Raw genomic sequence first — 23,855 nt, 5'->3', positions numbered from 1 at the left:
ATTAAAAAAATATAGATCAGGACAATGATTTTAGAGCGAAGTCTTTATGCAGAAATAAACAGTTTGTCAGTGCGCCACATGGACACCATTTCACCCCCTTTTCTAGAAAAGACATTACCTCAAATTGTAAATATAAAAACAGACTTCTACTCTATACACAAGAAAGCCTATTTTTCCTTCTAAGGCTAAAATCAGGTCATTTATTTTTCTAATCTTCCTTATACCGCCCTGTAATGACGTGGTTACAAAAGAACCTGATTTGTGACCTCAAATTACAATTTAGTTCCCATGAATTAGCCAGTTTGTTCCCATGAAATTAAGAAACCGCCAACAGAAGGTGCTTCTTTAGCAATCCAAGCGTTTAATTAACAATAACCTTGTATTTTAAGCGAGGAACTGCAAGCCATTTCCCTTTATTAGGAGTTTGGGGCAGCTCCTGCCGCCGTGGAAGACTTTTAAAACGCTACAGGAAAAAAATCATTTATTTCAATCACTTCACGTCGAAACAAAAAAATATATATATGTAGTCCTGCTCCTATAGATGTTTTATTTCACTGGATCCCGATTTCTCTGGGACATTATATCGTCGAAGTCTGTTTTCTTGAAACACATTTTTCTTCCACAGAGACAAAAATCAGCCTTTAAAGTAGCACCTACACGCGCTAAACTTTACAACCTTGGACATATGATTTTGACCAATAGTACAGTACAAGTGTTATTTCTGAAAAATTAGGCAAGATTGAGTTTACTTATCCAAATCATCAAAAATCTTGTCTGTATATGTATATTTAATATGATAGCAAAATGAAACGAATGTATAGCTGGCTCTATCCATTTTCAGATTTCTTCTTTGACATCAGTCCTCAGTCCTGGGTTCAACAACAGCAACAACCAACTGTGGCATTACTGTTGCAAAGCAGAAGAACCATACTAAAGTAGGTTTTTTCGACATGTTTCAGAAGCTCACATTTAAGCCGGGGATAATTCTCTGTCTTTCCCTAAATGGGCTTTTTAAAGACAGTCATAAACAGTATAACAATGTAATACAAAAGACACATCATAGATAAAAACCAGGTCAAAACTTGTAACATGTGACTTTCTCCCTTCAGTTTTACAGGTAAAGATTTCCACTGTTCGCAACTTTAAAGCTTTTTTATGCCTTGGGACGCTATAGTTTCCACTCTGAGCTCCTCTGGTGACTGACCCCTCTGCCCTGGGAGGAACCATCAAGTCACCAAGAACCTGCGGAACCTGCTATACGAGCATCTGAACACAAGTTTCAGCTGTGCAAATTTGATGTTATTTTTGAGAGTTTACATATTTATAATGTCCAAACTAACACAGTGGTGTGGCCTAATTGGTTTCTTATATAATTGAGCCATAAAATAAACCTGAATATCATTTGAAGAGGCTTGACAGAAGCTCAGCAGGAGTGTGCCTGAAACAACAGACAGTCCTGATCCTTCTGAATGTGAACAAGTTTGCTTTGGCAACTCTGGAAACCTTTTTGATATGGCTCTCAAAATTGAGTTGTGAATTGTGAAAGTCCCAGGTATTTGCTTTTGAGTTTGAAGGTGCTTGGACAGTTTGTTTGAAACCATATGCAGTATTTCCATGCACATAAATCAAAGCATTGTCAGCGTACATTTGAAACTCTGCTGCTGGACAAGAGTCAGGCAAATACAGTGAGGAAAGTATGTATTTGAACACCCTTTGATTTAGCAAATTCTCCCACTTAGAGAGGTCTGATATTTTCATTGTAGGTTCATTTCCACTGAGACAGAATCTAAGAAATCTGGAAATCACATTGTATGATTTTGAAATAATGTATTTGTATGTTATTGCAGCAGCAAGAATTCTGTCTCTCAAAGACCTGTTAGTCTGTCTTTATAAAGTCCACCTCTGCTCCACGTATTAATCTAAGGCCAAATAAAAGTGTTTCCAGTAACATTGAAAAAAAAATTCTGGTCGGTTGGATTTTAAAAAATATATATTTTAAAATCCTTGCACAGGTTTTACAGAGTTTTCTTTTCTCAGAAGAGAGCGCATTGAAGTGGCTTTATTTGTATGCATATATTGAATAAAATAGTTCTCTACATCTTTACTAGTCCAACCACAGGAAAAGAGCCATTAGCAGACAGACATCAACAGAGCGGGCAACGGACACAGCCAGGAGAACCAAGGAGGAAGCATATCAAGGTTCTGGAGTGACCTAGTCAGTGTCCAGACCGAACTCTAATAAAAATCTTTGGAAGGAGCTAAAACTCTGTAGCTCAGCGACAGCGCCAAAATCTGCCAGATCTAGAAAAGATCTGTGTGGAGGAGTGGGCCAAAATCCCTGTTGCAGGTTGTGCAAAGAACTACAGGAAATGTTTGACCTCTGTAATTGTAAACAAAGGCCTCTGTACCAAATATTAACACAGATTTTCTCAGGTGTGTAAATACTAATTTGCATCAATAACACAAATAAATTATTTTAAAAATCTGAACTGCACCTAGGATGAAAATATAATACCCCTCCATAATTGTAGGAAATTCAAATACTTACTTTCCTCACTGTATACAAAATGAAAAAAGCAAGGGCCCAAGAATGGACCCTTGTGGCACATCTGTATTTATTCAAGTTCAAAGGTAAAGAGATGAAGGCGTGGAGTTTGTCTGGAAAGTTTCTTGGGGGCCCTCACTTGGGGTATGCTGAGTAATTATTACAATATACTCGGGTTAACCCTAACCCTAACTCCAACTACATTTGTGGGAACAATTTGACCAATTTGTGGGTATGAATAGTAGTAATTTGAGGCCACAAATGACATACTTTTCTTACCCAAGTTATCAGGGGGGCTCGGTATTCTGCCTATTTTGCATGGTAAGCAAAGGATTCGACAATTCTCCTTGTTTGAGCCCATTTTAGTCCTGATGTAGACCTGGTTGGTCCTGTTCTACTCCTGATTTAGTCCTTCTCTTGTCCAGGTTTAAATCCCAGGGTTAATCCCATTTCAGATGCGGTGTTGTGTGAACACTCTCAGAAGTCACTAGTTGAGCCCTGTTTAGTGGCAAGTTGGACCTAGTTGGGGTGCCACTTCTCCACGTGGGCCTGCATGGTCCCGATGGAACTGAAGCCACGGCCGCAGACGGGACAAGGGTGGGCCGGGCCACCGTGGATACTCTGGATGTGGGACTTGAGGTGGCCTGACTGTGTGAACCTCTTCCCGCACTCGTCGCACTTAAACGGCCTCTCTCCAGTGTGGACCCGCTTGTGCGACTCCAGGTTCTGTGCAGTCACAAGCGCCTTGTGACAGAAGGGACAGATGTGGCGTTTGCCTTTAGGACAGGAGCCTCGCCCTCGCCCTCTCCCTTTGGTCACAACGTCCGGTTTCCCTGGAGAGTTTATCCCGAATCCGTGTTCGGTCCTGCTGAAGTCCAAAGTGGAGTTGTCAGACAGGCTCCCGCTCACACTGACCACCTTCAACCCAAAAGCATCACAGTTCTCCATTCTCTGATGGTCCGTGAACATGCTGCTGGTCCAGGCCACGGGCAGCTCCACCCTCTGACCCGGCGTTTGGTTGCTCACCACAGCTGAAGGCCACAACTGTCCACAGGCTGAAGGCGGCTCAGACAGATGCTGGTCCACCACTTGTAGATCCAAGTTAAAGAGTTCACACTGCAACACAAAAAGCATTTAAACTAGTTAAAGTTGCTGTACAATCTATTATTCAGGTGGTGAACTACGTTTGGACACATTAGCCTTGGAATTTTTGCCACCTAATGAAATCATAAGGACTAATAAAAGCCATGTTTTAACTGGTAGCCCAGACTGGTTTGCTTTGGAAAAGTTATTTAATGGCAGAGTGTATCTCTATGCTCAGATCTGGCTCTGGGTCCAGAGGCAGAGCTCTGCTACGAGAGCAATGGACCCCACCCAATCATAACGTTTTCTTAATAAATCAAAAATTGTGCCCGAATTATACTTTTTAATCATGAGGCCAATCTCAGCAAATCACAAAAAGACATTTAGTAATTCCAAGTTTGTGTGGAGACTTACAAATTGTGTATATCTCTTAGATGGACCTGTACGTTCACTTCAGTTTTAGATGGTGCAAGTGTATTAGTCCAGATGTGAGTATTCGCCTTGGATTTTTTGGTTTGTGTCATAAGGTATAACAAAGTTTTTGTGCTGGGCATGTGTAATTTATAGGACAGAATAAAATAAAAAACAAACAGTAAGTTTAGTCATGCAGGCAACTTAAAGCTTCCATCTCTAAGTTGCATAATAGCCACATACATTGGTATGAATCCCAGCTCTGACAATTTACTGCTCAGCCTCCCTACTTAAGTCTCAATTCTGCACTAAAACGGTCCTGCCTGGTAGAGCCTATGGGCCAAAAGATCCTCAGAATTAAAAAGAAGCGTCCTGAAAATAATGTTTACTGCACAGACCACACTTTCAGATCTTGATTGGCGCCACCAACAAATCAGGTATGGTCCATTAGCCTTTGGGTGCTCTGGATGTTTCCATTGGTGCACCTAAGGTTGGCCAACTGTGTGACTACAAGTTTGTGGAACAGAAATGTTTCAAAACCCGTGTCACGAAACATGAGCAGAATGACATTACACACTCTGTTCTTCGTTAGTGACTTGTCCTAATCCACGTAAAACAAATACAAGCTAAACATACCATATTACATTAAGTAATACTTTTGTTGTTTTTGTGTTGTGTGCAGCACTTTGGGAACAGCTTCTGCTCACTATTACATTTCCCCCTCTGTAACTCAACCTGATGGTGTCGCTCTTGCATGATTGGATCTCACCTTGAATGTGGAGCCGCTCGCATGCACACCGGCGCTGGAGCCTCCTGCAGGGGGAGCTGTCCTCATGGGGGCGCTGTCTACAGCTCTAGGTGCTTCTCTGCTCTCTGCACACTGGACATCTGAGCAAGGAAAATATAAAGTACATATAAAGTACTATTATTTCTGTAATATCATATTGTACAATGCATGGCCCCTGGTTAGGTGCGTTAACTGTGAAGGACAAAACAAAACTTCATAAGCTCCTTAATGTATTGGAAGCAACGACCACTCATCTTTACAAACTATTCTTCATGAAAATACATTGGAAGAGCTCTAAAGCTCCAAATCACTTCTTGTTCTCAGAATTAGCGTTTGTCGTGCTTCAGAGAAAGTGGCACATGTATCATCATGAGCTAAGGCAGCAGAGCGTCTGGAACGCCTGATCTCAACTGTACTTTTTCAAACTGAGTCCAGATGACTACAACTGAAGCTTTTTCTACTATGGAACACGCCTGGACGAATGAGGGATTACACCGACTGATCTCAATTGTGTTTAATGTGAACCTTTTATTTAGGATATTACTGTAGCCTGTTTATGCCAAATGGTTTGTAACTCTGTTAAAATGTTAAAGATAAAGCATAAGCAGCAAAACATTGTGCGTAATTTCCCCCATTGGGTCCAAATGGATCTCCACGGCGACCACTGTCCACCGGTTTATCTTCACACTGCCCTTTAGCAGTTAAGGGCTGCAAACGATTAACATTTTCTTTCAGACTCTGGAGCACAACAGCAGTTGACCTTTTGAACAAGAACACTGATTGGTGCAGTTTGAATACACACCCTTGACCCTTTTAGGTTATCTGAATAATTACATTTATTGCGTAAATGCTCAGCTTTTAGTGCCGTTGCACAATGACGTTAAGCTTCTTTGGTGTTCTCGTGACATATATGGTGGTAATGTGGAAGGTAGAAATAGTAACTTCATATTTGTTGCGGTTTATTTGAATCTTTCTCTAAAGTGTACAGAAAAGGAAGGCACTGCTGTAAAGAATTAATCATCATGCACGACATAAACCACGGCCTATCCGTGTTTCTCTGATGAATTTGGGACTGAAGCGTTCCCTCAACTTACAATCCTGTTCCCACATGAAAATTGTCTTTTTTTGTGTCTCAAATGTGATGTGAAGCTCCTGGGTGTGTTTAAATGTGCACTGCAGTGTGTCCCATGTGTTGGAATATGTAAGATCATTCAGAAGTTCAGAACAGGACCAAACCAGGTCAAGACCCAGGGCTAAAGACCAGACCAGGACCAGACCAAGTCCAAACCAGGTCCAGCGCCCTCTGCAGCAACAGACAAAGACATTTAAACAGATGCTCTGAAGGTAAAAAAAAAAAAATCTTTTAAAAAAAAGGTGAAACAGGAAGTCTAACTTGAAATAATTTAGGAAGTACACTCACCTTCTACCAAAGCCCCTACAGAGCCCGGGTCTTCATGTTTGATCTCCTCCTGGACCTGCAAACAAAAAAAATTAAGTTTCAGATAAATATTTCTCATACGTTTAGTTCAGACTCTTCTCAGTGAGTTTGAGAACAGAAATCATGAATCAAAATAATCGTGAATAGTAAAACCAACAGTGAAGAATACGTATCAATAACGCTCGTAAATATTCTCTCTCTAGAAGTCTGATCACTTCTAATCTGTGTGTAAGAGAAGAAAAAGTGGAAGTGGAAGATTTATAGATAGCTCCTTCTGAGCACTGTAAACCCCACATAACACGGATGTACAAAACGGAACAATTAGGAATGTTGTTTTTTAGAGCTACTGTTTCCAAAGTGTGTCAAAGTTTAAAAGGGAACAAAACACATTTCCCAACAGAGACTGTGTGTTGTAAGTGTAAGATCCCAATGTAATGTAAAGATGCTAAATGTTTCAAAGCTGTTTAACCAGCAATACTGTCACTGCGTAAAACTGAACAGTGGTAGAAGTATACACGCTCCTAACTCCTTTCTATGCATAAATGCAACATTAATGCAGCACAATGTAACATGCATTTTGCTCAAATTTACTGAAAAGCTACAGTTTTAACTCCCTTGGGACGAGGTGTAGATTTTTCTTTTTTCAAAAAGTAGAGAAAAAGAAAAAACAGTTTGAAAGGTTACTATGGTAATACACTACGTTGTTTATTAAAAATCATGCATTGCACAGAGGCTTCCCCTGCTTAAGTCAGCACGTGGCCAGGCCCGTCTGAAGTTTGCCAATGACCATCCAGGGTACTCAGGACTTATCTCATCCACCCCTGGAGCCTTGCCACCAGGGTGTTTGCCAGCAACCTCAGTGACTTCAGCCCGGGTGATGGACAGTCTGCCTCTGCAGGGCCAGCCCGTGGCATAAACAAACCAGGCAACTGTTAAGAGCCTCTTGAAGGGCCACATGCTTCAGTGACCAGAGAGAGAGAGAGAGAGAGAGCGAGAGTGCATGTGAGCGAAACAAACTCGCTGGATCTCATCCGCCCCTGGAGCCCTGCCACGAGGAGTCTAGCACCTCAGTGACTTCAGCCCGGGTGATGGGTGAGTCAGCAGTCAGAGTCCTCAGGCTCTGCTTCTTCAGAAGACGTGACAGTGGGATTAAGGAGGTCCTCAAAGTATTCTTTCCACCGTCCGACGTTATCCCCAGTCGAGGTTAACAAGTCTCCACCTGCACCCTAAACTGTGTTGGTGAAGTACTGCCTGAGGCTCCGGACAGTTTGCCATAATTTCTTTGAGGCCGATCAATAGTAATATTGGTTGTAGAAACAGATTCAGTTGTAGTCATCTGGACATCTTTGACTCTCATCCAAGAGTCATTCTCAATCTGCGAATCAGGAGCGGGAGCTCAGATATTGATCCTACTCTGGGGAGGCCCTGCCCACCAGGCGGGACCTCCTGATGAAAAAGTGTTATTGGTATCTACAGAAACCAAACCTCTTTGTTTACCATCAGTCCTTTATTGGGCTCTCAGCCTCTATTGTCTCCGACTCACACTTTCTTTCCTCACTGTGTAAGTTATTAGCATCCGAATCCTAAGGGTGTCTATCTTTCCAATTATAGTGAATAATCATTGAAACCCTAAACTGTAATATCACAAGAGCTGAACTAAAGTCATTTCTCTGCACCACTGTGTTCATCATCTGTACTGCATTATAGATGGAGCTTGTCCTGTACGGTCTCACCAGTTTATTCTCAGATAAAACCTAGATTTTAATCCTAGTTTTGGTCTAATACCAAATATCATACGAGGCGATTATAGGAGAGATTGAATAGTCCAGTTAATGGCCTAAAGTAAGATCAGATGTTAGTTCCACTGTGAGCAATTGACTCGGATGACCGACCCTGAGAATGGAAACCAGCTGGAAGACAATTGGGACATGGAAAGCCGGAGGGCCAAGACTGTACCTGCTCCTCTGGTCCAACAGACCCAGTCACGGTGTTCTCTGCGGCCCCTTCGTTACTTTTCCCGCCGGTATGGATGATTATGGACTCGATGAGATGGAGTTTCTTCTTGAGCTCGGCGTTCTCCTTGTTTCTGCGGCAGATCTCGGCGTGCAGCGTGGAGAAGCCCTGGTCCACGGCGGCGCACATCTGGGACAGCGCCGCCCTGGACAGCGTGGACATGATGACGGCCAGCTGCTCGTGGAGGGCGCGGCTGTTCGCGAGCATTTTCCGGGAAGAACGACGAGAGGGCACGCTGCAGCAAAACAAACGACTGACTGGAGCAGGAGAGGACGGAATCTCTTTTTTGTTTAGGTCTGGGTATTACTTCCGGCTGCATGCACGATTTCAAAATAAGAGTCAACATGTGAGAGTCACGTGACAAAAACAAAGCGCCGCCGTCTCTCTCATGAAAATGTTCATCGCATTTGCTTTTGCCAACCCTCAGTCTTGCATGTTTCATATTGCTCATTAAGCTTTGTAATTGTTTTTTAAAGGGCCCTTTTCACAACCGACTAGCTTTCCGCTCCACTTCCAGCTCCATTCATTCCTTATGTGGAAGTAATTTCTCACTAAAATACATCAATAATTAATAAACACACAGTAGGGAGCAAGTTGCAAATGAATAATCTAATATTGTTTTATTTCTTAATGTTTAAATTCCTCACAGATTTTATGGTGAACACTGAACACAAATGGGAACTTCTGAAACCGGAGGCGGAAGAGCGTTTCAGTCTGGCCCCTGTAAACAATCTAAAAATATAACACATTTCCACATTTTCAACATTTGAATGAAACCACACACCACTCTAAAATATGTTTTTGATGACGAAACACACACAAAAAAGATTTACAAGTAAAATAAATCTATTCTGACAAAATAGTTTAAAAATATTTGCCACTTTTTATTTACATTGAAATACTGCAACATTCAGTGATAATACGCAGGTTGTATTTTATGGGTTGAAATAGCAATAAAACACTTTTCAGTATGGTTTCATTGGAGCTGAATATTCTCCAGAGAATGAAGGAGAAGTACAAAACAAATGAAAAACTGAAATCGCACTCAAAGCAGTCCATATTATATGGAACATTATCCAGAAGGCCTAAAACAAACCCTGCACTGGTAAAAAAAAAATCATCCAGACAGCTCCTGGAGCAAATGATGATATTCACTCATCTGTGCTCACCTCTGAAGTATCTGCAGGACCAAGACAAGCGCCGGAGCCGATCGCCACAGTTTTTGGACTTTGTAAAGTAAATACACCAAAGCCACTTTCTCCACCTGCTCTGCCAGACCAAGAGAACAGCAACACAGGGAAACAACTAATTCTGCACTACACATGTGCACTGGACGCCTCGGGTGCGCATCTGCTGGTGAATTGTCGTTTTTTTCCCCAGTTTATTTTCCAAAGTGTCTGCCCTCAAATGTACCGGTGTCCAACTCGGGCGTCCGGTGCGAATTAGGATGCTACGGTCTGAACGCATCATAACATCGTGTTTACAATTCAGATTAAAGTTTGGGACATTTGCTTTTCTGGAGGATTTCTGGCACACTCTTAAAAAACTGTCAGGAAATCATCCATGATCACTTTTGTGTAGATAAAATGTATGAGGCCTGAAAGTGGTGCATTTCATGATTGTGAATTGCGTTTGACTAGCAAGAAAACCGGTTTGTCCAATATTTGAGCTCAGAACAGCTCATGAGCTCAAAGAAACTCGAGAATAAGAAAAACGGCCCAGCCTCGTGCAGTCCAGTAGTTAGGGCGAAACCTTAAATTCCACCGTTGATCAACACCGATCGGAGCAGCGCAGGTCTTTCTTATCCAGGGCGCGCCTAGAACATCCCCCAGTGTTTTCAGCAGAGCGCGGTTTGAACGTGGACTCAATGAACACGCAGCACGTTGCCTTGGAAACGAGGCCAGTCCGACTTGTGAAAACTCTTGGCCCCTTAATCAAATTCATGATTTAATACATAACTTAACAACTGTTTTTATTTAAAGTGTTCTTGAGACTTATTAACTACATTTACCCAGCTCTGTAATTGATTAATTATTTTACTGAAGCAACTTTGAAAACATGATTTGGTAAATGTTTTAACAAAAGTAAAACATTAAAAAAAAAAAAACATTAAATAAATGATCTAACATACTTTATATTCCTTAAAGGATTTGTAAATGCTTTAGTTAAGCGCTTTACTAAATCCACTTTTTAAAAAACTGCATTAGCTTCCTGGTTTAGCTTCTCCAAGGCTCTCCTGGTCACCCTGGAGGCTGAAGCCTTGGGGCAGGTAAACAAGGTCACACCATGTTACACTGAATTGATCTGGCCTTGAGCTCTTGACAGTTGGATGACGTGGACCCAAGTACCACGTCATCCAACTGTAAACCCCCGACTCCACCCAAACGCCTGCAGCTGCCTTTCTCATCTTAAACACACCTATTCAAAGTGATGGAGCTCTCTGAAGTAATGTCTGTCCTTTTATCCAATTTTAAATCTGGAGCACAGGGCACTTTAATTGAAGCCGTCTGTCCAAGAGGGACTAATTGTATATGTGCAATATGTAGTGCAATACTTATGTTAAGTGTTTGTTGATGTAATTTGCAGTGTTTTTAGTGAATTGTTTCAACCATGTTTTACTCACCTCCTCTGTCCCCCTTAAGAGGGTTCCCCGATGGACCAAGGCAGAGGATGTTTAGGGTAAGCATGATGGGGCTTTTAAAAGGGTTTTTAATCATAGTTTGGTGTTGGTTTTAGGATTTTATGTATACATTTGTTTATAGTGAAATAATTTATGGGTTTATATTTTAGAGCTTTTAGTGAGTTTTAAGAGCTTATTTTAAGTCTATCTCCCCTGCACAATCGATTGTAGTTTCACCCAGTTAGTGGGACAGGATTAACGGCAGCTGGGAACATCACTCCTTGTTCTGCTGCTGGAGGAGACACCGCTCCTTTTGCACAATGCAATCTGCACTTTAATTTAACATTTTAAAGCCGCATGTCTGTCTCACTTGATTCCAATTGCTAAAGGCCAGCCAACTTTACATGAATAGATCCCCTTAGTGTGACGTCATCAACATTAGCTGAGGGGTGTGAAGCTAACTGGAGGCATGTCTCTGTCCAAAGCTCCGTTAGAAATTCAATTTAATCTGAGCTTGGTTTTGACACAACTATAAAAGACCTGATGTAGTTGAAATTACAAAAGGTGAGCTATTTGTGCGGTTAAATAAATCCTGTAGTTTCAGATGACATAATCCCTCATTCATCCAGGAGTGTTCCATCGTAGAAAAACATTCACTTGGACGCAGTTTGAGAATGACTTTTGGACGAAAGTCTTGTTTTTCAAAAAACAGCGTCCAGATCACTACAACTGTTCCACAAAATGAAACTAGTCACAAGCTAGCATTATCACAAACATGTGTTTGAATCTATTTTGTATTTTAGCTTGAGTTTTCAGACCAACTAAAAACATATCTGGCTGTTTCTCCATAGACATCAATGGAGTCCTCCCAGCGTGTTCACACTGCAAAGTATCAATAGGTTGCCTGTTAAATGATCCAAGAGTCCATTGTTTGAAATGAGGAGGAATTTAAAAGGAACACGAGAGACTACCGTGGCTAAAGATCCAAATGCAATTTATCCTGGTGTTCCCCTTAATTACCTATCCATTCGAAAGCAAACAAAGTTCAATGTCTTCCCTGCCAGCACCAGAAAGTACTTGCCTCCATCGGAGAAGGTCAAACCTGCTTATTTTTTGGGCCCGAATCTGAGTCTTATTTCCTCGTGGCGTGGACTGCCGATTAGTCCTGCCACGTATCAATCATAAAACGCACCTATCGCTCACCTGTGTAGTGGCAGAAACATTGTTTACAGGAAACTGCCGTAACACCTGCAGCCGCGTGTGGCTGGTCCCCACGTTTGCACGTGTCTACGCGCATTGATCTATCATAATATAGTTCCCTCAGTGTGCGGGCCAAAATTAAGACAGAAAGACTGTTCGAGCTGACTTAGAAGACGGAAATCTACAGGAGACGAGAGATGCGATGCGATCCGTCGCGCTAATAAACAAACGCACGTGTGTGTTCTCAAATCGCCGAAAAATCGTCCATTGCGCCTTTAAGTCCCTCTCTCCAGCTCCTCTGTAAGGGCCCCTGTGGTTCATTTGGGTGAGTTTTCTGATGGTGGATTCTCAGGTTTTGTTTCCCGGCAAACCTTTTCCCACAGAGCTGGCACATAAACGGCCGCTCTCCCGTGTGCACGCTCTGATGGGTCTTCAGGTGTCCGGACTGGGTGAAGCACCTCCCACACTGACCGCAGCGGAACGGCCGCTCGCCCGTGTGAACCCGGATGTGCGTCTCCAGCCCCCGCGCAGACGAAAAGCATTTACCACAGTACGTGCAGCCGAAGCGCCGGTCGCAGCTGCTGCTGCTGCTGCTGCTACTGCCGCCAAACTGGTTCAGATCCAGCTGGGACGCGCTCAGGCCAATGAAGGGGAACGCGTTCAAGTCCTGGTCGTGTCTCTGGCTCGGATTGGTCAACGTGTCGTCTGGAGCGGTGTCGTTGGCCGTGGAGAGGTTTTGAGGGATGGGGCTATGGCTGAAGGATTTGTAAGTGGGCTCTGGGGTCAAGTCAATGACTGTATCCACCGCGACACCTGAAGGAGCCGACTTCACAGGTTCACAGTGGAGACCAGACGGCCCTGCAGTGCTCCTTTCCTCTGACTCTGGGAGAAAAAAAATAAGACATATCAAAATCTGTAGAAGAGACGTGCTTCATCCAGACCAAGCCTGACTAACCTGATGTATGGTTGAACATAGACCCAAATTCTCTCTCTGCCCGTTCAAACTCGATCACTTGACAGACACTAACTAGAGTCACTGTTGGTCAAATCTAAAGTTTCATCACATACAAGTTAATGGTGATGCCAGTCCACATATTATAACTACCGGTATGTTTATTTCATGATATTTTTTTTCTTCTAAACATCCGTGTCACTGGATTCTTACAATTTAATTTAATTTGAAACTTTAAATCTCAATTCAAAGTTTAAAGATAATATATTGCCAGTTTTATACGCCTAAAATAAAACACATTAAATTGTACACGCTTTGACCTAAATGTGCTCGATGGGTTGGAACCAGCCCAAACACTCGGGATTATTCCAGAGAACTTCCATTTTCTGTGGGATAATGCTAACAGCAGGAAAAATACAAGACTGGCTCTGGAGTACTACACTCCTAGTTGCTGAGTGATCAACAAGAGATCATTTTAACTATCCTCAAAGTTAACTTGTTTACATCTGAAGTCAGACTTTACCCAGCTCTGTTATTTATAATTATTATTAATTAATATTTAAGTATTTTATGACAGAAATAAAGTTTGTGCCAAAGTATCTGGGCATGAGCATTGCGCCAAATCAGGCCATGAAAACACCCTCTCACCAGCGTGGCTCAGGGACACATCGTCTGGAGTTGCAGAGCTGTCTTCCTCCTCCTCCACCTCTTCGTCTTCCTCAGTGTCCTCGGTTTTTATCAGCACCAGGTCTGCCTTCTCTTCCTCCTCTGCCGTTGTCAGCCTCTGTGACACAAGTATGGTCAGTCTGACACCATCAGAGTAGGTTTATGCATCCCCTGTGGAGCCCCTCTCTCACCAGGCTGAAGTGCAGGGTGCCCTCTGTAGCTCTGCATCCGTGGGTGCTGGTAGTGGTGTCCGGAGGAGACACACCCAAGCAGCTCTTCTTCACTTTGACCCCGAGTCCAGGAGATGTGACGCCCTCTAACCAAACAACACTGTTATTATGGCTTTTGTTGTAAATAAAGCTTTAATCCTGTTTGTGCATTTATTGATTTTTCAGGAAATCAACAGTCTGCACGCACACCCGCCTCACACAATACCCCACCTCTGCTTTGCTGCCACTGGGCTGACAAGTTCACTCAACGGTCAAACCACCAGACGTATCTAGACATGTATCATGCATTAGCAGAAGTTAAATGTAACTTTTATAAGTGTTACAGGCGCCGTTTCCTGTCTTAAAAGTGGACAAAACAACACCGTATAAAGAGATCAACTAGACAACGGCCGGTGGATGGAGCCTGAGGCATGACCAGATTCTACCGTCATGAATATTCGTGTGTGTGTGTGTCTGTGTGTGTGTCTGTGTGTGTGTCTGTCTGTGTGTGTCTGTGTGTGTCTGTCTGTGTGTGTGTGTGTGTCTGTCTGTCTGTGCGTCTGTGTGTGTGTGTGTGTCTGTGTGTGTGTGCGTCTGTGTCTGTCTGTGTGTGCGTCTGTGTGTGTGTGTGTGTGTGTCTGTGTGTGTGTCTGTGTGTGTGTGTCTGTGTGTGTGTCTGTGTCGGAAGTTGGATGTCAGAGCGCCAGCTCCACTTTGCGCATGCGTTAGGGAGAGTTCTGCACGGTTTCTATCTGTATTAATGTAAGTGTTAGGCATTAAAATCTTTAGAATTATACGACCATCTCTTTGTCTTGTTTCCGCAGAATAAATGGAACCCGACACTTTACACAAGTGCACACAAAAGGAGGCACGGGGCTAAGAAGAGTGTAAGAAAAATAAAAGACTCCTTTGGGAGTCCCCCCACTGTGTCAAAAAGAATAACAGCATTATGACTACTTTGCAGAGGTTGGGCTTGCAAACTGAGACTTGGACTCAATTTAAGTCACTATTTAAGACGTGGCTGGAAGTTTTCACACAGTTAGGCTCACGCCAGATGAATCCTCACAATATTAATTTCACAAACTCTTGAGAATACCTCTGGGCAGGCTGCTGTTAGGTTTGATTAGCTGACCAATCACAGTGCAGCATTACAGTTTTAAGGACAAACCTAAACAGACATGGCGATGCTGACAGACGTACTTTGGCGTACTGCCCTGCTGTGTTTTTAAGTGTGCACATAGAAGCGCTTTGTGTATTTGAGGAAGAAGTCTGTGCTTTTCTCTGACTGGATTTAACCGTTTGTTTTCTCAGCTTGTTCTCAGCGCTGTTGTGACGCTTTGACCAATCAGATTAAAATATTCTAGATTGATATTGTATAGAACTCAATTCAGAGAGAGCCAGGTCAAGTTAGGTTGACTTAAAGGAGCTATCGTTCAGAAGCCAGTTGTAGTCTGTAGTAAACGCCCCTCCAAGAGTGCTTAAAACAGGTGTTTATAGAGAGTCTACAGTGAGAACAAAAACTTCCAATTGGATCAAAAAGCACTTGAATTACTAGGGGTGAACCTATATATCAGCCCAGTATCGCCATCGGCCAATATTCATATAATTGAATAATATCGGTTTCAGTTCAAAACCACCGATCAGTCCACGATGTTACGCTTTGGTAATAAAAGAGTTAACCCTGCCGTCCCTTCAGACACAGGAAGAAGTCAACAGCTCGTGACAGAGGCTGCTCCAACAGCAAGGAACAGGAGGAGAAGCTCATCTTAAAGCCACTAACCACACTATTGAAGACAGTGAGGTGAAGATTCTAAGCAGGGAGAAAAGATGGTTTGAAAGAAGAGTGAAAGAGGAAATCTTTGTTAAAACAACTGCCCTTAAATAGAAACAGTGGTTTAAGAATTTTGAATCCCTGGAGAGGGAGACCCCCAAGGTATTTGGATGCTAATCAGGTATTCAGAGAGTAGAGAGAGTAAGCCAGGCTACAATAGGAGGCTGATAGTGAACAAAGAGGGTTAGATTCTAGTGAAAACAAAAACAGCCTGAGGTCCCGCCTGGTGGGCAGGTCCTACTCAGAGTAGGATGAATATCGGAGTTCCCGGTGTTGATTCGTAGATTGAGAATGACTCTCGGATGAGTGTCGAAACGTGTGGTAAATAATCATCCTCGTTTTTCATCAGTCAAGTTGCTGTTGCTTGTGTAAAATTGTAATATTCATATTGAAAATTACAGGAAAGTGAAAATATTAAATGGAAAATAAAAGAAAATCTGCACGCAACTTACACCTTTTTATACAGTTTACACAACAATTTAACAAAATAAACTATACCAAAATAAGGTGTCATTACTTGTCAAATTATAACTGTTGACTGGTCCTCTTTAACAATCTGGTTGCAGAGTAACGGTTGTGTAATTACACATGTAATAAACGTCACCACAAATTAGAGAAAAACAAGCAAAATATTTGTAAAATCTGAAATATAATCATATTACCTTGGTTTTACTGAAAAGTGTAGATATCTGTACTTTTACTTTACTTTTACAGTGGATACTTTTTACTTCACTACTTTTAAGAGCGGGTTCGCCATCTGTATGTTTTACTCCAATACTCCAATTGTTATGATCTGGTGGCAAAAACCCAAAAGCAGTCTGGATAAAGGCAAAGTAGAGTTTATTTAACAAGGATTAAATTTCCAAAAAGTCAAAACAGGAAAGCACCAACTTAGCTCAGGTAGACAGGCAGGAAAACAAAGCAGGGCAGGGGATACTAGCAGTCTTTTGGACAGACATCAAATGACAAACTTAAATACACACAGAGAAGCAGGTGCAACGACATATCAAAGCCTAAAGAATGAAGCTTAAAAAAGCTGTACATCAAAGGAGGAGAGGAAGATGAAGAAGAGTCAGCCCTGGAATAAAGCCGGTAAACAGTCTCAGCAGAGCGGATACTAACAGTAGCCCCTCCCTAATGAACGCCTCCAGGCGTTTTCTTGGGTGGGACAGGATGCTAACGGTGGAAGTCCCTGCGGAGTGATGGGTCCATAATGTACCGGGACGGAACCCAGCACCTCTCCTCAGGGCCGTACCAGTCAACGAGGTACTGGAGTCCTCGACCCCGGCGGCGGACATCCAGTAGGGGGGGGCATGGGGGCAGGATGCAGGGGGCTGCAGAAGAAAGGCTTGACCTTGGAAACATGGAAGGTTGGGTGGATACGACGCAAGGGACCAGGGAGGCTGAGGCGGACGGCAGTGGGGCTGATGATCTTGTTGATGGGGAAGGATCCGATGAAGCGGGGGGTGAGCTTACGGGATTCCGTCTTGAGAGGGAGGTCATGGGTAGAGAGCCATACGCGCTGTCCCTGACGATAAGGGGGTGGTTGGGAGCGATGCTTGTCTGCTTGGACCTTCATCTTGGCGGAGGAGCGGAGAAGAGCCGAGCGTGTACGCCTCCATGTCCGCCGGCAGCGACGGATGAATGCCTCAGCAGAGGGAACCCCCACTTCACTCTCCTGATCCGGAAAAAGAGGCGGCTGATAGCCCAGGGAACATTCAAAGGGTGAGTGACCAGTGGCAGAAGATATGTGAGAGTTTATGGCATACTCAGCCCACGGCAACTGCTGGCTCCACGAAGCAGGGTTCTGGGAGGCCACGCAACGCAGCACCGTCTCCAGTTGTTGGTTGGCCCTCTCAGTCTGACCGTTGGACTGTGGATGGAACCCAGAAGACAGGCAAACAGAAGCACCAATCAATTTACAAAATGCCCTCCAAAAACTGGAGGTAAATTGTGGCCCCCTGTCTGAAACCACTTCAGTAGGTAGCCCATGGAGCTTAAAAACATGTTGAACCATTAACACTGCTGTCTCCTTGGCAGAAGGGCGCTTAGGAAGTGGAATGAAATGGATAGACTTTGAAAAACAATCCACTACAGTTAGGATCGTTGTGTTACCCGCTGATGGGGGTAGCCCCGTGACGAAGTCGAGGGCAATATGGGACCAGGGTCTTCTAGGAACAGGCAGGGGCTGCAGTAGGCCAGCAGGTGGTCGGGTGGAGGTCTTATTTCGGACACAGACAGGGCAGGCTTGAACAAATTTGTGGACCTCTTCTTTCATGGAGGGCCACCAAAATCTTCGGCTGATGAAGGCTTGCGTCCGCTTGGATCCCGGATGGCCAGACAGCTGGGAGGAATGGCCCCACTGCAATACCTGTGGGCGAACAGTACTGAGAACATAAAGCCGATTACTAGGACATTTACTGGGCCCTGCTTCATTAGACTGGGCTGCAAGAACAATGTTGAACTGTGCTGCCCCTACAACACAACTTGGGGGAAGGATGGTGTCAGGTTCTTTCACAAGGCCTAAACATTCGGGACAGTGCATCAGGCTTCAAGTTCTTGTGGCCAGGGCGGAAAGATACGGTGAAATTGAACCTAGAAAAGAATAGAGCCCAGCGGGCTTGACGGGGGTTGAGTCTTTAGGCGGTGCGAAAGTTATTCAAAATTGTTATGGTCGGTCCAGACCAGGAATGGCACAGAAGAGCCCTCCAGCCAGTGCCTCCACTCCTCAAAGGCCATCTTGACTGCTAACAGTTCCCTATTGCCAACATCATAGTTATGTTCAGTGGGGGTGAGGCGATGAGAAAAAAAAAGCACAGGGATGGACCTTGTTATCCTTGGCGGAGAGTACTGCTCCAATGCCAATGTCAGAGGCATCAATCTCCACAATGAACTGCCGGTCGGGATCAGGTTGGATAAGAATGGGAGCTGAGGTGAACCGGAGCAGAACGCCTCTTCGGCAGAGGAGGACCAGTTGAACTTGACAGCCGGTGAGGTCAGAGCTGTGAGGGGGGCTGCCAAAGTGCTGTAATTGCGAATAAAACGGCGATAAAAATTTGCAAAGCCAAGGAAGCTTTGAAGTTCCTTGCGACTAGAGGGTGTTCGCCATTCGAGGACTGCTCTGACCTTTTGTTGGTCTATCTGGATGGCGCCGGGTGAAATGACATGGCCCAGAAAAGTGACAGTGTCCTGATGGAATTCACACTTCTCAGCCTTGACATAAAGTTGATTCTCAAGCAGTTGTTGAAGGACTCTACGGACATGGAAAACATGATCAGAGACTTTGAAAAAATTAGGATGTCATCCAAATATACGAAAGTAAACTGATTGAGCATGTCCCTGAGCACATCATTAAGTAATGCTTGAGACACAGCAGGGGCATTAGTAAGACCAAACGATAAGGCTAGGTACTCATAGTGACCCGAGGTTGTATTGAAAGCAGTCTTCCATTCATCCCCCTCACGGATGCGGATGAGATCATACGCATTATGTAGGTCGAGCTTGGTAAAAACAGTGATGTTATTGAGTCCTCGATAGTCAATACATGGGCATAAAGAGCCATCCTTCTTGCTAACAAAGAATCCAGCCCCTGCAGGAGAAGAGGACGGATGGATTATGCCCGCCGCAAGGGACTCCCGTACATACTTGTCCATGGCTTCAGTCTCGGGTCGGGACAGGGAATAAAGGAGACCTCTAGGGGGAGATGTGCCAGGAAGCAGGTCAATACCACAGTCATAAGGGCGGTGAGGAGGTAAAGAGGAGGCCCTGGATTTGCTGAAGACAGCTTTGAGGTCCAAATATTCTGGAGAGACAGCTGACAGATCTGGGTATTCATCTGGAGTCCCGGGCCCTAGAGACTGTGGGGTGTGAGCACGCAGGAGACAGTGCGAATGACAGAACGGGCTCCAACCCACAATTCCCCTACTCACCCAGTCAACATGTGGGTTGTGTTTGGAAAGCCAGGGGTGACCAAGGACCAAGGGCGCATGGGGAGAATCAATAATAAAAAAAATAATTCGTTCATGATGGTTACCCGACAGAGGTCCACCAGAACACTGGCTCAGGTGTTTCTGGCCAACTTCTGACCATTCAACGCATTGGCCTCCATCGGAGTCTTGAGTTCATTGGTAGGTAGTCCCCACTGGGCCACAAAGCAAGAATCTATGAAACTCTCCTCCGCTCCTGAGTCGAGCAGGGCCACCACCTCCTGTTGTTTGTTCCCCCACCTCAAGACAGCAGGAAGGAGAGTTCGTTGGTCTGATGAGGGTTTTAATGGCGTCACCATCAGTACCCCTCTTACAAGGCGTCCGAGTTCCAGCCTGACGAGGCTGAGAGGGTTTGGAAATCAATAGCATAATCAGACACTGACCTGCGTCCCTGGCATATATGTAGTAACAGGCTGCGAAATATAGACGGGGGGCCCGCAAGCAGTTGACTCTCCGGCAGGCCCGTGGTTTGAAATAGGAGGGGGCCCACTAGTTAAATCAAAATTTAACTAGTAATTTGGCAATATTCGGGCCATTTTCATCGCTTAAGTTTCGTTTTGACAGACATGCCCACTTCGCACGTCTTCTCGCTTCTCATTGGCCGAGCGGTCTCCGTGATGTAATATCGATGAAAGCGGGCATCTGATTGGCCCCTGCGTTCGTGTTGCGTTCACGTGTCCTCGGAAATGCCCTGTCTAATTTTCGGGGGCAATGTATATATGTTAGTAGTTTATTTTGTAGGACGTGATTTCATATATTCCACAAGATCTCCTTGTGTCAAATGCTGTAAACAGTATTTATTTTGTATATAAGAAACATTATTATATTAAATTTAACAGTTTTAAAGATCATGATCTCTGGTTTATATGATTCAGTATTTGTGCTCTTCATATCAAATAACAGATAAAAGTATTTTAAATTGTTTTACATGCTAATAACCAGGTTTAAAACAACACATTTATCTTGTTCTTATGACGCTGCGATGCTGCGCGCGCTTGCAGGCTTCTGAAATTGCTTGGGGGCCCCTAACTTTGAAAATCTATTTCTCTGAGTAACTCCCGTGCTGCCTCATGTCCGTGCTTAGAGCGATCAAAAACTCTTTGTCATCTCGGCAGCGAACCCCTGAAAATCTCCACAGTAAGGAGACCTGGCATCTCATAGGGCGGTTCCCCATTCTCTGGCTCGCCCGGATAGTTGGGTGATCACGTAGGCTACCCTGGCACGCTCGGAGGGAAAAGTGGTCGGTTGCAGCTCAAAAACGAGAGAGCTTTGAGATAGGAAAGAGCGGCAAGTACCAGGCTCACCAGAGTACTTCTCGGGAGGAGGCAATTTGGGCTCATGAACTGGCGGTGAAGATGAGGCGGTCGAATCGGCTGCAGACCGCTGGGAGAGTTGAAGCGGTTGTTTCTGGGCAGTCAGGTCTCTGATGCTTGAAGCAATCACCTCCAGCCGAGTCTGGTGCCGCCCCAGCACAGTTCCTTGTTGTTCGAGGGCCGCCTTCACCCGATTCGGATCTGTAGGGTTCATCTTGGTCTGTTCGTACTGTTATGATCCCGGTGGCAAAAACCCAAAAGCAGTCGGGATAAAGGCAAAGTAGAGTTTATTTAATAAATGTTCAAAATCCAAAGGCAAAGCACAAAGATTCAAAATTCCAAAAAGTCAAAACAGGAAAGCACCAACTTAGCTCAGGTAGACGGGCAGGAACACACAGGGCAGGAGATACTAGCAGTCTTTTGGACAAATGACGAACAGACACAGAACAAAGGGGAGACTGAACTTGTTGTTGTTGTTGTTGTTGTTGTTTTATGGCGGTTGACATCCGAGTGTTGCATTACCGCCAGACTTTATTCCTTAGACTTTGTCGTAGTCCTAAAAGTTCTTCTATACACACAGAGAAGCAGGTGCAACCACATATCAAAGCCTAAAGAATAGAGCTGTACATCAAAGAAGGAGAGGAAGATGAAGAAGAGTCAGCCCTGGAATCAAGCCGGTAAACAGAGTCTCAGCAGAGCGGATACTAACACCAATACCAAGTATTTTTTGTGGTTTTAGACCTGATGAAATGGCAGAGGGGTTTATTTATCCAAGTATTTTTTAGCACATTTATAGGGACATCTTGTCAACTGTTTATTGCCTGTATGGATAAAAAAGACCAGGAAAATTGCTTCTGATAACTAAAATAAGATGATTTGCTGATCTATTAGTAGTCGAAATCTGTGTAATTTAACTTGATACTTAGTTTAATACTTCTACTTCAGTTTCTTGAATGAAATACTTTTTACGTGAGTATTTTTGCCCCTGTATTTGTAATTTTTCTGCGACAAAAACGACGACTCTTCCCCCACGGTCCGCCTCACACATCCCCCATCACTGACCTCTCCTCTTCGGCACAGGCAGCAGCGCCCTCTCGGCTCTCTCTTCTCTGCCACTGCCGCCGCCGCCGCCACCGCCGCCGCCGCCGAACACGACCACGTCTCCCCGGTGTCCTCCGCGGGCCACGATGCTCTCGATCAGCTGCAGCTTGTTCCGCAGCGCCTCGTTCTCTCTGTGGCTACGGCTGAGCTCCAGCTGCAGCGCGCCGTAGTTGTCGTCCATCAGCTCGCACATCTCCGCCACCGCCGCCATGATGGAGGCCAGCTGCGAGCGGAACGCCTCGTACGTGGGGGTCATCCTGAGCACCGAGCACCGGAGCGCACACACCGGAGCACGGACGCGGAGCAGCCGCGGCTGAACAGGGCTTCTACCGGAGCGGAGACGGACAAACGGCGGCCCGGGGGAGCGGAGCGTGTCGCGGCCCGTCGCGGCGCGGCTTGGGGTGGGAGGTCTCCAGACTTCTGTGGGCGTGTCTCTGAAGGGGTTGCCAGTTTTTGTTTGGGAGTTTCAGAGTTAAGCGAGTTTGGAGGAGAAAACACCAACAACTTTTGAAAGAAAGTGTCCCATGCCCCCCAGCTGTAATACAACAAATAATAAAAATAAATAAAAACTACCCGGCTGAATTCCAAATGGAGTCAAAGGTGAAGTGGAATATGTGATTTCATTAAAGAAACTGGGATTAACCTCAGAATTTCACAAAACATGAAAAAACCAGGCTGCTTGGATGTGAGTTATACCAGAGTCGGGATTGAACAGGGGTTTGTACTTTTTAAAAGATTATTAGACAGGTGAGGACAGGGTGAAATGGGGGAGAGACACTTTTGTCTAGGGGTTAGTACAGGACAAACAATTGCCTACTTTTAAGATTTGATGTCAGTTAATAACTGAAGGTGTATTGTGTTTTACATAATTTTGCCTCCAGTCTATGTTTAACTTTGTGTATTGTATATGAATGAATTATTTTTATAAGAGATCTTTGAAATTTCCCCATGTGGGACAATAAAGGACTATCTTATCTTATCTTATTTATAATAGCATGTTTAACATCAACAACGTCTTTAAAACGTTAATTTCCAGTTAACCGCTTATATTTCAGTTTTTACTGGGTTTGTTGTTGTGAAACACATCGGGAAAATTCGATAAATCACCTCTTATCATAAAAACACAACACGAATTATAGTCAAGCTATCGACTAGCACGGTAAATGGGGATCTGAAGGGGACGCGGACTTGGCAACTCCGCTCAGTGTCCATGGCAACCACCGGAATTTACTTCCTTTCACAATAAAGGTGCAGACCAGACCAGTATTGTATTGAACAACTGAATACCTTTGTTGGACCAAATGCTCTGGCTGAACGGGTCCACCGGACACAGACAGAGGAGACACGTGCATCAGGCGGTGACTGCTCTTCTTCTTCTTCTTCTTCTTCTTCTTCTTCTTCTTCTTCTTCTTCTTCTTCTTCTTCTTCTTCTTCTTCTTCTTCTTCTTCTTCTTCTTCTTCTTCTTCTTCTTCTTCTTCTTCTTCTTCTTCTTCTTCTTCTTCTTCTTCTTCTTCTTCTTCTTCTTCTTCTTCTTCTTCTTCTTCTTCTTCTTCTTTGAAGTGCGTCTGTGTAAGAAATGTGTTCTTTGTTGTTGTTGTTGTTGTTGTTTTATGGCGGTTGGCATCCGAGTGTTGCATTACCGCCAGACTTTATTCCTCAGACTTGTCGTAGTCCTCAGACTCTGTCGTAGTCCGTAAAA

At 44.2% G+C, this 23,855-nt stretch overlaps 1 protein-coding gene across 1 annotated transcript; it reads right to left on the bottom strand.

Moving 5' to 3' along the window:
* Nucleotides 1-2,733: 2,733 nt before the first annotated feature.
* LOC140355864 (uncharacterized) lies at nucleotides 2,734-22,554 on the bottom strand. The gene is made up of 10 exons (XM_072440504.1): nucleotides 22,189-22,554; nucleotides 22,117-22,158; nucleotides 13,907-14,031; nucleotides 13,698-13,833; nucleotides 12,363-12,979; nucleotides 9,542-9,546; nucleotides 8,221-8,470; nucleotides 6,247-6,301; nucleotides 4,809-4,927; nucleotides 2,734-3,661 (listed from the first exon to the last, which is right to left on the bottom strand). Exons 1-10 carry the CDS (start codon nucleotides 22,409-22,411, stop codon nucleotides 3,065-3,067), a joined length of 2,169 nt encoding a protein of 722 aa, XP_072296605.1. The 5' UTR covers nucleotides 22,412-22,554; the 3' UTR covers nucleotides 2,734-3,064.
* Nucleotides 22,555-23,855: the final 1,301 nt, after the last annotated feature.

The sequence above is a fragment of the Eucyclogobius newberryi genome, unplaced genomic scaffold (assembly GCF_026437365.1).
Source record: "Eucyclogobius newberryi isolate DKJ021-1_F unplaced genomic scaffold, fEucNew1.0.hap1 SCAF_12, whole genome shotgun sequence".
In the NCBI taxonomy this organism is placed as follows: Eukaryota; Metazoa; Chordata; class Actinopteri; order Gobiiformes; family Gobiidae; genus Eucyclogobius; species Eucyclogobius newberryi.
This window is presented reverse-complemented; position numbering and strand designations above follow the sequence as displayed.